This window comes from Plecotus auritus (assembly GCF_963455305.1).
Source record: "Plecotus auritus genome assembly, chromosome: 10".
Classification (NCBI taxonomy): Eukaryota; Metazoa; Chordata; class Mammalia; order Chiroptera; family Vespertilionidae; genus Plecotus; species Plecotus auritus.
This window is the reverse complement of record NC_137785.1, coordinates 3,215,351-3,227,805: the sequence shown is the minus strand read 5'-3', so window position 1 is coordinate 3,227,805 and position 12,455 is coordinate 3,215,351. Positions and strand designations below refer to the sequence as shown.

Below are 12,455 nucleotides of genomic sequence, written 5' to 3'. Positions count from 1 at the left end.
CTCTCCTTTTATTTTTTATGTTGAGAGTACGTTTATTAAAGCTGGGGACAGTGGAAGAAGGAAGGGCTTGGGATAAAAGAAGCAACAGAGCCTGGCCAGTGTGTCTCCGTGGCTGAGCATCAACCTATGAACCAGGAGGTCACGGTTTGATTCCCGGTCAGGGCACATGCCCGGGTTACGGGCTCCATCCCCAGAAGGGGGTGTGCAGGAGGCAGCCGATCGATGTTTCTCTCTCACCGATGTTTCTCTCCTCTCTCCCTCTCCCTTCCTCTCACTCTCTAAAATCAATTTTTTTAGTCTAGTTTTATTTTTTTTAATATGTCTTTATTGAAAGAGAATCATTATTCTGCTGCCTCCTGCATGCCCCACACTGGGGATGGAGCCTGCAACCCGGGCATGTGCCCTGACGGGGAATCGGACCCATGACCTATTGCTCATGGGTCGACGCTCAATCCCTGAACCACACCAGTCGGGCAATAAAACCATTATTTTTTAATGTAAAAAAAAAACCAAAAAACCAACACTCTTGGCTCATTGGTTCTACAAAAACAGGAGACGGGCAGGATTTGGTCTGTGGGTCCTGCACAGCCAGCATCATGCCCGACCTGACCTTGTTCAGAAGGTGACTTTCAGATCGAGCAGCAGCTGCAGGCGGGAAGAAGCCGTTCTGTGTGAGCAGCCGGGGGCGTGGGCACAGGTGGGTCCCTGCGGGCCTGCAGGAAGCTGGAGGGCACGTGTGGGCAGCTGGCTCTGCCCTTGGCGTTAGGACAGCGGGGGTGAGCCGAGTCCTGTTTGTCCTGGAAGGGGGACGGTCCACCCCGACCCCGGCCCCGCCATGAGCAGACCGGAGCTGCTTCTGAAGATGTCCCTGCTGGTTCTGCTCTTCCTGGGGCTCGCGGAGGCCTGCGTCCCCCGCGAAGGTAACGCCTGGCCCCCTTCCTGGTCTCCCTCCGTCCCTTCCTGGTCTCCCTTCCGACCGACCGCGGTGGGCTGGCCTCAGACAGGGCTTCCTGACGTCGAATCAGACTCCTTCTGGCTTCAGGTTCAGACAGCCTCCCCTCCCTTTTCTTTCTTTTACTTTTTTATTTCAAGAAAAACGATTTTAAATATAATAATGTTACATGCAATAAACATTAATATTTCGAGAAAAACGACTTTAAATATAATACTACATGCAATAAAAATATTTCAAGAAAAAAAGATTTTAAATATAATAATATTACCAAAACTGTCCTAACATAGTATATCATCACAAAAGTTGTAGGAAATATTAAAAATCTGCAAATAACAGGATTACTTCTATTATATCAGGGGTCCTCAAACTTTTTAAACAGGGGGCCAGTTCACTGTCCCTCAGACCGTTGGAGGGCCGGACTATAGTTTAAAAAAAAAAAAACTATGAACAAATTCCTATGTGCACTGCGGGCCCGGGACGCGTCGGCTGCTAAGCAGGACAGGCAGCGGCCCCCGGCGGGCCGGATCCATGTCCTTGGCGGGCCACATGTGGCCCGCGGGCCGTAGTTTGAGGACGCCTGTTTATATTCTAAGATATTTTTTTTTCCTCTGGCTCTATTTTGGTTCATCAGTTTATGTTGTTCATTATATTCCACAAATGAGTGAGATCATGTGGTATTTATCTTTCTCTCCTCTCCCTTTTCCTCGGAGGAGATGGGGGGCAGTGGGTACGGGGGTCCCTGCCATTGCAGACGGACAGACTCGTGTCTGCGTCCGGGTTTTATCGTGGACGCGATGACTGGCGGGGATACGTTGCCCGCACAGCCTCACCGTCCTCGGGGACCAGTGGGCATCACAGACCCTCCAGTCCGCAGGCTGGGCTGAGTGTCCTCAGTGAGCTTGTGTGCGTGCTGTGCCCGGGGGTTAATATTAATAGGGTACAGAGTTCTAGTCAGACCCCAGCCCCTCCCAACATGAAGACACCACATGTTGGGGACAGCACTGCAGTCTCACCACGGAGCCGAGTTCCTATTCGTCACTTGCTCCACACACGTCTGCTGGGTTCCCGGTTTATTCCGTGTGCTGAAGCGAGGGAGGCTGTGGGCGAAAAGACAGACGAACTCCATGGTCGTGGAATTCTCGTGTCACGCAGATAAACACAGCCTCGTGTGGTAATTCAGAGAAGGCCTCTCTGGATAGGTTACATTTGAGGCGTGACGTTGCCCATGTGTAGGGGCAAGTCAGGTAAAGAGGTAGGGGAGATGGTCCTGGGTGCAAAGGTCCTGGGGCAGGAAGGTGCTGAGTCCTTCCATGGTTGGATGATAGGTGGATGATGGATGGATGATGAATAGATTAATGGTTGATTGGGTAGAGGATGGATAGATGCATAAATGATGGATGATGAATGGATGGATGGACAGATGGGTGATTGATAGATGGATGGATGATGAATGGATGGAGGATTGATAAATGAGAGATGGATGGAGGATGGGATGGATACATAAATGGTGAATGGGTGATGATGGATGGATGAATGGATGATGGGTGGAGGATAGATGGATGCATACATGATGAATGGGTGGGTGATGGATGGATGGATGGATGGATGGATGATTGATGAGTAGATGGATGATGGATAGTTGGATAGATGATGAATGGATGGTGGATGGATGGATGGATGGATGATTGATGGATGGATGACGAATGGATGGAAGACTGATGGATGAGAGATGGATGGAGGATGGGATAGATACATAAATGATGAATGGGTGATGATGGATGGATGGATGAATGGATGATGGATGGAGGATAGATGGATGCATACATGATGAATGGATGGGTGATGGATGGATGGGTGATGGATGGATGGATGGATGGATGGATGGATGATTGATGGATGGATGACGAATGGATGGAGGATTGATGGATGAGAGATGGATGGAGGATGGGATGGATACATAAATAGTGAATGGGTGATGATGGATGGATGGATGATTGGATGATGGATGGAGGATAGATGGATGCATACATGATGAATGGATGGGTGATGGATGGATAGATGGATGATTGATGAGTAGATGGATGATGGATAGTTGGATAGATGACGAATGGATGGTGGATGGATGGATGGATGGATGGATGGATGGATGGGTGGATGGATGGATGAATGGATGATGGGTGGAGGATAGATGGATGCATACATGATGAATGGATGGATGGGTGGATAGATGGGTAGAAGATGAATGGATGGATGGATGGATGATGAGTAGATGATGGATGGATAGATAATAGAGAAGTGATGGATGGATAAATGGATAAACCCACGTGGCTTTATTGATGCAAATGCTGGATGGGCTCTCTGGTCTCCGATGACACTTCCAACTCTGGTCTCCATGATCACTGCAGTGATTTGCGTCTAATTCCGAATTCTCTCCTTGCTCCCTGCTCCCTGCTCCCTGCTCCCTGCTCCTGTTGGGATCCGGATGGCTAATGCCTCTGCTTCCAGTGGCAATGGAAGAAAAAAGTAAGAACCACGGAAACCCCAAGTTCGTATTCCGAGGCCCAGCTCCTTTCTGATTCCTTCACAGATTAAGAACCCCCCGGGGAGTTCTGGGGAAAGGAGGGACCTGGATCTGGGACACAGGCTTGGTCTTGGGGTCCGGGCATAACTAAGAGGTTTACGTGGTGATAACGACATAAAAATAGCCCCTGGCGAACCCCCTCCCCACATAACACTGGGCGGGTAAATGCAGGAATAACAAACGCGTGTGGAAGTTAACCCAGGTGGGTCATGTCAGTAGTAACCGTACTCTCTCTGTTGCTTTTATTTCCCATGTTGATCCTCTGGCTCCTGGTTCTGTGGTTCCCTCCAGTCAAATGTAAGTCCTGTCTCCTCCTCTGTACATGCATAGGGAGCCCTCCAACCCAGAGGAGGAAGGGGCAAAGGGGAGAGGCGAAACCGCTCCCCACCACGGGCAACCAGGGCAGACGCAGAGAGAAACTCTCAGTCCCACCTGGGATCTGAACCCAGAACCTGCAGGTCCGGGGGGGGGGGGGGGGGCAGGGCAACTGGATGGACTTCAGGGAACAAGTTATAGAGGCCCAAGAAGGGCCCTGGGAGCTTAGAAGAAAGAGAGAGAGGTGAGGAAAACTCACCTGGGGGGAAGAAGAGGGTAAGGGGAGGTCAACAAGGCTCTGTAATCTCGTGTGAAGTTGGGTGTGACAGAGGGAGCCTGCGTAGTTTTCTGGGAATATGGATTTCATGGCTTTGGTCAGATCTGTGGTCGGCAAACGGCGGCTCGCGAGCCACACGCGGCTCTTTGGCCCCTTGAGTTTTTAGCAAAGGCCAGCTTAGGAGGACCCTAATTAAGTTAATAACAATGTACCTACCTATCTAGTTTAAGTTTAAAAAATGTGGCTCTCAAAAAGAAATTTCCGTCGTTGTCCTGTTGATATTTGGCTCTGTGGACGAATGAGTTTGCCGACCACTGGGTCAGATCTTCAGTAGGATGGGGGACCGTCTGCTCTAAAATGTACCAACTGGATTGTGTGTCTCTCTTGGTGGGTTTTCGATGAGAAGAAATATGGTGCAGAGCGCACAAACCTCTCTCTTTGGCAAGTACCAACCGTCCTGGTGTCTAGTTGAGAAATGGAGATGATGATTGGTTGTTATGGAGACAATCCTTCTGACAATCTCCTAAGAGTCGGGTAGAGGGGGGAAGATTTGGACGCCACAGGCAACTGATATCCTTGGGATTTCTTTTTATTTTCCCCCTCGGGACTTCTCTTTCTCTCTCTCTCTCTCTCTTTTTTTTTTTAATAAGAGAATGTTTATTTACAGAGTGGGGAACGTCCGGCCCTGCCAAGGCAACCACAGGCCGGACTCAAAATTCAATAAATCTAGGAGCTTTTTTCATAGCAACATAAAATTTTAAAAAATATATTTTTATTGATTTCAGAGAGGAAGGGAGAGGGAGAGAGAGAGAGAGAGAGAAACATCAATGATGAGAGGGAATCATGGTTTGCGTGCCTCCTGTACACCTCACACTGGGGATGGAGCCTGCAACCCAGGCATGTGCCCTGACCGGGAATCAAACCGTGACCTCCTGGTTCATAGGTCAACGCTCAACCACTGAGCCACACCGACCAGGCGCAGCATAATTTTTAACTTGATGGTTTTGTCTGGCCCGCAAATGATGTTAGACATATCCAAATGTCCCTTGGCAGGAAAAAAACAAGGTTCCCCACCTCTGATTTAGATAGTCACAGAAGTAGAAGAAGTGACTGGTAGAAGAAACGGGCTCAGGAAACAAGTTACAGAGGCCGAAGAAGGGCCCTTGGAGCTTAGGAGAAAGAGGGAGAGGCATGGAAAACTTGCGGGGGGTGAGGAGAGAAGAGGGGGAGGTGGGGGAGAAGGCGCTACCGTGATCCTGGGAGGGAGAGCACTCCCCAGCGTTCCTTGACTTCTGGGATGCGTGTGTCTTCAAAGGGGCCCAGGGCTCATAAAGTGGGTCACAGCTTCTCATTCTGGTTCCCCGTCCCATCTCGGGGCCCACGGGGTGCACTGAGGCCCAAGGGTGACTTCATTCATCTCGTATTTTCTCTGCACCTCTGCTGGGAACATGACCCCGCCGGCCACCATCGGTCCCCTCTGTCCTGCTGGGTGCGTGTCCAGTGCTGAAAGGTAAGCCCTGGCCCGCCTCCCTCCCTTTCCGTGACGACGTCCTTGTCCAACAGGGGACGTTTCCGATGGCTAATGGCCATCCATGGGCCTTTCTTCCCTGGCGCCAGTTCAGTCCAATGGCACCACAGCGCTATGGTTGGGTTTGTAAGTTGGGGAGCGAGGAGTCCCGTCAGGAAGTGTGATGGCATCTGGTGGCAAGTGCACAGGCTCAGGCCCCTCTGTCTTCAGAGCCTGCGTTTGTCCCGTCTTCGCTGGACATTCTTTTTTGTTTGTTTTGTTAATCCTCACCCGAGGATATTTTTCCATTGACTTTTAGGGAGAGTGGAAGAGAGAGGGAAAGGCAGAGAGAAATATCGATGCGAGAGAAACACATCGATGGGTTGCCTCCTGCAACCCAAGTATGGGCCCTTGAACGGAATGGAACCCAGGACCCTTCAGCCCACAGGCCGACGCTCTATCCACTGAGCCAAACAGGCCAGGGCTGGACATTCTTTTTTTTTTTTTTAATATATATTTTTTATTTTTTTACAGAGAGGAAGGGAGAGGGATAGAGAGTTAGAAACATCGATGAGAGAGAAACATCGATCAGCTGCCTCCTGCACACCCCCCACTGGGGATGTGCCCGCAACCAAGGTACATGCCCTTGACCGGAATCAAACCCGGGACCCTTCAGCCCACAGGCTGACGCTCTATCCACTGAGCCAAACTGGTTTCAGCTGGACATTCTTTTTTAAAAATTTTTTTACTTTATTTTAAGCAGATCATATTTTATTATCATGAAAAGTGTGCCAAGGGTGAACCTGAGGAGGGGCGGTGAAGGATTGAAGAGAAGACAGACAAGAGAATACGGCTGGGGCTTGGTGGATCTCCCGTGCCTGGATGAGGACATAAAAGACCCAGCCTGCAAGCCAATGCTTTATTTTATAATCTGATTAAAACAAGAGTAGATTAACACGAATACAAATGTTCTTGTTTTGGCAACATTTGCTGCACCTCCCACAGCCCATTAGCGACTTAGGAAGGAATGAGGGAGGCTGCAAGGTCAGCCTTAATTATGCTAGGAGACCTCTGCCCTCCAGGCTGGGACTTGTTTGGCCCTGCCACAGGTCAGCCCGAGGCTTGACCCTAGCTGCTCCCTCCAGAAAAGGTTTATAAAATCTGTGTTTTTTGTTTAAAATATCTTTATTGTTGAAAGTATTACATAATGTCCCCCCTCTTCCTCCTATTGGTTAGATAAATGAAAAGCAGTTAGGCAGTGATATGAGAGGAAGCAAAGCTGCTGCATACTGACTTCCTGAAAGAGACCCCCGGAACCGGTGGTGTCTTTGATAAATTTAAGAAAAGAAGTGTTTGTTTGTAGAGTAAACAGTACTTTAGACATGTGCTGTATATATAGCAGGTTAAAATGGAATCATTTGTGGGTCTGGAACGAATGAATTCAATTTATGTTATTTCTAGTGGGAAAAAATTACTTAATTTTCGAACAAATCACTTAAAAATATCCTATATAATAAAAGGCCAATATGCAAATTGTCCCCTCAGGTGGGAGTTCGACCTACGAGAGCTTGACTGGTCGCTATGATACGCACTGCGGCTGCCAACTGGCCCAATCCAGCCCCAATAGGCACCCCCAACCTCCCATAACCCATCCCCCCAGCTGGCCCCACCCCTGGTTGGTCCCCCCACCCCAATCGGGGACAGGGCCGGCTGGCCAACAACCTACGGCCCCTCCTGCCAGCCAGTTCCCCCATAGGCCCCGATAGGGGGGCTGGCCAGCCAACCTCCTGGGGGTCCCTCCACCTGGTTGGTTCCCCCCGACACACACACACACATAGGCCTCCATCGCTGGCCAGGCCGAGGGACCCCACCTGTGCATGAATTCATGCACCGGGCCTCTAGTATCTATACTAATAAAAGCCTAGGTGGCCCTCGTGCCCTTGCGCAATGCCCTCATGTCATCACAATATGGCCGCCCCCATGCTGTCACAAGATGGCCACCCCCATATCATCACAATATGGCTGCCACAAGATGGCCAGCAGGGGAGGGCAGTTGGGGGAGATCAGGCCTGCAGGAGAGGGCAGTTAGGTGGACCCATTGTGGATTCTATTTCCCATCCTGTTTGCAGCACCCAGCATCTGATCTTGTTTTTGGTTTTTCTACTTATGGCTTCACCTGGGTGATCCCCATCCCACCATTCTGTACCATGCCTGCAACCTTGACCTCCATGCTGACTCCTCTCCTGGATGGGCTGCTATCAGGAATCCTAGGTAAATATCTTGGTGACCTTGGACGGTGAACTTTGATGGAAGACTTTGAGCAAGAATTTCTGAGCATGACTATGTACCTGTACTCATGCTTGGGGGAGGGGGACCCATGTTTGAGGGATGGAAGCCCAAAGATGGATCAGCTATACTCACTGTTTATGAACTCAGTGGGGAGAACAGGAACAAATAAACAGGCCCTGGCTGGTTTGACTCAGTGGATAGAACATAAGCCTGCGGACTGAAGGTCCCAGGTTCCATTCTGGTCAAGGGCACATGCCCAGGTTTTGGGCTCGATTCCCAGCAGGGGGCGTGCAGGAGGCAGCCAATCAAGGATTCTCTCTCATCATCGATGTTTCTATCTCTCTCTCCCTCTCCCTTCCTCTCTGGAATGAATAAAAATATATTTTTAAAAAGAAAGAAAGAGAGAGAGAGAGAGAGAGAGAGAGAGAGAGAGAGAGAGAGATTAAATTGGATTAGAGGCAAATGATGCCTGCTTGGGGTGATGGGGCTAGGAAAAGGGACTGTGGGAATATTGAGGAAACCCTACAACATGCCTGAAGCATCATAGCCATACTTCCCGGGGAAGAGAGTTTGTTGAATCTGTTGATTTGGGGGAAATATACTAATAAGGAACAGTTCTTTCTGTTGCATTTACACATCATTTGTTTTTTTTTTTTCCAGTTTTTCTTTTTTTATTTTATTAAGGTATTATATGTGTACATATCTCACCATTGCCCTCGCCCACCCCACTCCCATACATGCCCTCACCCCCCCAATGTTTTGCATCCATTGGTTATTCTTATATGCATGCATATAAGTCCTTCCGTTGATCTCTTATTTCCCCCACTTCTCCCTAATTTTTTTTAAAATATATTTTTATTGATTTCAGAGAGGGAGAGATAGAAACATCCATGAAGGGAGAGAATCATGGATTGGCTGCCTCCTGCACGCCCCCTACTGGGGATGGAGCCGGCAACCCAGGCCTGTGCCCTGACGGGGAATCGAACCTGTGACCTCCAGGTTCATAGGTTGATGCTCAATCACTGAGCCACACCCAGCCGGGGCGCATTTACACATCATTTGGCATTTCTTCTTCCTCAGGCATGATGAGCAGACTGTCGACGGATGGTAAGTGTGAGGACTTTATTTTTTTTCTGGCGTTTATTCGTCTTTAAGAAAATGCAGATGTATGGAGTCAGTTTTTTTCTTGTCTGTTTAAGATGAATATTGTTCATTTCTTTAATGTAGCTTTTATTTATCTATTTTGGAAAAACCATGCAGGTAGTATCCAATCGCATTTTGTTACTTTGAGGATTTGCTTTGTTTTGTCAATCCTCACCTGAGGATATTTTTTTTTCCATTGATTTTTAGAGAGAGTGGAAGGGAGTGAGGAGAAAGGGAGAGAGAGAGGGGGGAGTGAGGGAGAGAGAAAGAGAGAGAGAGAGAGAGAGAGAGAGAGAGAGAGAGAGAGAGAGAAACATCAATGTGAGAGAGACACCTAAATTGGTTTCCTCCCACATGCACCCTGATGGGGGCAGGGATAGAACCTGTAACCCAGCTATATGCCCTTGACCTGGAATTGAACCCGCCACCCTTCGGTGCTTGAGTTGATGCTCTATCCACTGAGCCACAACAGCCAGGGCTCAGCGCCATTCTTTACCAGCATATGTGACCAGGGACAAGTCTGTTGTTACCCCTTAAAGTGGGACTCGTAATAGCCACTATATGGATGGTTATGATGTTAAGATAAAAATGTATTTAAAAACTGCCCAGCGCCCTGACCGGTGTGGCTCAGTGGATAGAGCATCGGCCTGGGGACTCAAGGGTCCCAGGTTCGATTCTGGTCAGGGGCATGTACCTTGGTTGCGGGCGCATCCCCAGTGGGGGGTGTGCAGGAGGCAGCTGATGGATGTTTCTTTCTCATTGATGTTTCTAACTCTCTATCCCTCTCCCTTCCTTTCTGTAAAAAGTCAATAAAATATATTTAAAAAATAAAATAAAATAAAAAATAAAAAAATAAAAAAAATAAAAACTGCCCAGCTAGTGTGGTTCAGTTAGTTGAGTGTTGGCCCATGAGTGAGGTCAAGGTTCAGTTCCCCATCAGGGCACATGCCCAGGTTGTGGGCTAGATCCCCAGTAGGGGGTCTCATGCAGGAGGCAGCCGATCGATGTTTCTCTTTCATTGATGTTTCTATCTCTCTCTCTCTCCCCCTTCCTCTCTCTGAAATCAATAAAAATAGATTTTTTTAAAAAAGAAAAATCCTAGCCGGAACCGGTTTGGCTCAGTGGATAGAGCGTCGGCCTGCGGACTGAAGGGTCCCGGGTTCGATTCCGGTCAAGGGCATGTACCTTGGTTGCGGGCACATCCCCAGTGGGAGGTGTGCAGGAGGCAGCTGATCGATGTTTCTCTTTCATTGATGTTTCTATCTCTCTCTCTCTCTCCCTTCCTCTCTCTGAAATCAATAAAAATAGATTTTTTTAAAAAGAAAAATCCTATATAATAAAAGGCTAATATGCAAATCGACCAAACAGCGGAATGACTGGTCGCCATGATGCACACTGACCACCAGGGGGCAAATGCTCAACGCAGGAGCTGCCCCCTGGTGGTCAGTGCGCTCCCACAGGGGGAGCGCCGCTCAGCCAGAAGCCCTGAGCTGGGATCATGGCTGGCGAGCGCAATGGCGGTGGATGGCGAGCAGGCCTAAGCCATCCCCGCCCCCGCCCGGTGCACGAATTTCGTGCATCGGGCCTCTAGTATATATATAAACAACTCAGGTACTAGGGAACGGGTTAAAATTGGTTCAACCTCCCCACCCTCTATTCCAGTGGTCGGCAAACTGCGGCTCGCGAGCCACATGCGGCTCTTTGGCCCCCTGAATGTGGCTCTTCCACAAAATACCACGGCCTGGGCGAGTCTATTTTGAAGATGTGGCGTTAGAAGAAGTTTAAGTTTAAAAAATTTGGCTCTCCAAAGAAATTTCGATCGTTGTCCTGTTGATATTTGGCTCTGTGGACTAATGAGTTTGCCGACCATTGCTCTATTCCATGGATTCTGGAGTCTAAAGCCGTCTTCATGGGTTTCTACTACTTCTAAGATAATTTCTAAGTTCTCTCCACCCGGGGTTGTCTGTCTTCTCCTCAACCTGGAGGCATCACGCTCCTTCGCTGGTTCCTACAAGAGATCTTGTATTTACAACGAACCCGTTTGGATGAAGATGAGATGGTCAAGCGTCGTCACCACCTTGAGAAAATGGCTTTCTCCATCTCGAGAACTCTGCTCGCTCCTTGTCTCTCCTTTCTTTCCTCCCCCGTTGCCTGTGGAGCCCAAAATATTTCTCCTCCTGAGTCAAGTCATTCGCTCTCCCTCAATCCTACCCTCAGAGAACCCACCTAACCCATAAACATCAGCCCCGTGTGCCCAGCCGGCGTGGCTCCGTGGTTGAGCATTGACCTAGGAACCAGGAGGTCCAGGTTCGATTCCCGGTCAGAGCACATGACCGGGTTGCTGGCTCCATCCCCAGTGTGGGGCCTGCAGGAGGCAGCTGATCCATGATTCTCTCTCATCCTTGCTGTTTCTATCTTCCTTCCTCTCTGAAATCAATAAAAATATATTTTTTAAAAAATGTATCAGCCCTCTGAACATAGAACCTCCTTTCTTGGAAGGCAGCTGGACTTTATAAAAAGCAAAAGGTGCTCCTTATTCCGCAGGTGAAATGGCTGTGAAGTACGAGGTCAACTTAATAGGGCCACCATGGGGCACAATAACCTAACACCTAACACCCTCCACATGGAGCAGAGGTGGAGGAGGCGAGAGACGTGGGCTCGTGGGGTGGAGATCACCTGACTTATATGCAAATGAGGGAACTGGGCCCCGAAGGAGGCGGGGCTTCAGAGGCAAAGTCGCAACTCACATAAATGTCCTGAAGCCCCTTTATTTTATTTTTTAATAATTTTTCTTTGCCAAAACCGGTTTGGCTCAGGGGATAGAGCGTCGGCCTGCGGACTGAAGGGTCCCGGGTTCGATTCCGGTCAAGGGCATGTACCTTGGTTGCGGGCACATCCCCGGTGGGAGGTGTGCAGGAGGCAGCTGATCGATGTTTCTCTCTCATCAATGTTTCTAACTCTCTATCCCTCTCCCTTCCTCTCTGTAAAATATCAATAAAATATATTTTAAAAAAATAAAAATAAATAAATAAATAATTTTTCTTTTCATTTTTTAAGTATATTGTTATTGATTTCAGAGAGGACGAGAGAGAGATAGAAACATCAATGATGAGAGAGAATCATTGATCGGCTGCCTGCCTCCTGCACGCCCCCTAGTGGAGGTTAAGCCCGCAACCTGAGCATGTGCCCTTGACTGGAATGGAACCGTGACCTCCTGGTTCAGAGGTCCTCAACTACGGCCCGCGGGCCACATGCGGCCCGCCAAGGACATTGATCCGGCCGCTGCCTGTCCTGCTTAGCAGCCGACGCGTCCCGGGCCCACAGTGCGCATAGGAATTTGTTCATAGTTGTTTTTTTTTAACTATAGTCCGGCCCTCCCACGGTCTGA

General features: G+C 49.0%; 1 protein-coding gene across 1 annotated transcript in view; it reads left to right on the top strand.

Annotated features, from left to right (window-relative positions):
• Positions 1-835: 835 nt before the first annotated feature.
• EDDM13 (epididymal protein 13) overlaps positions 836-12,455 on the top strand; it is a gene marked incomplete at both ends in the record, with an annotated part of 27,658 nt that continues 16,038 nt past the window's right edge. Inside the window, one exon of the mRNA XM_080644042.1 lies at positions 836-920. Coding sequence (XP_080500168.1) covers positions 836-920 — 85 coding nt within the window. The remainder of the gene's footprint in view (positions 921-12,455) is intronic.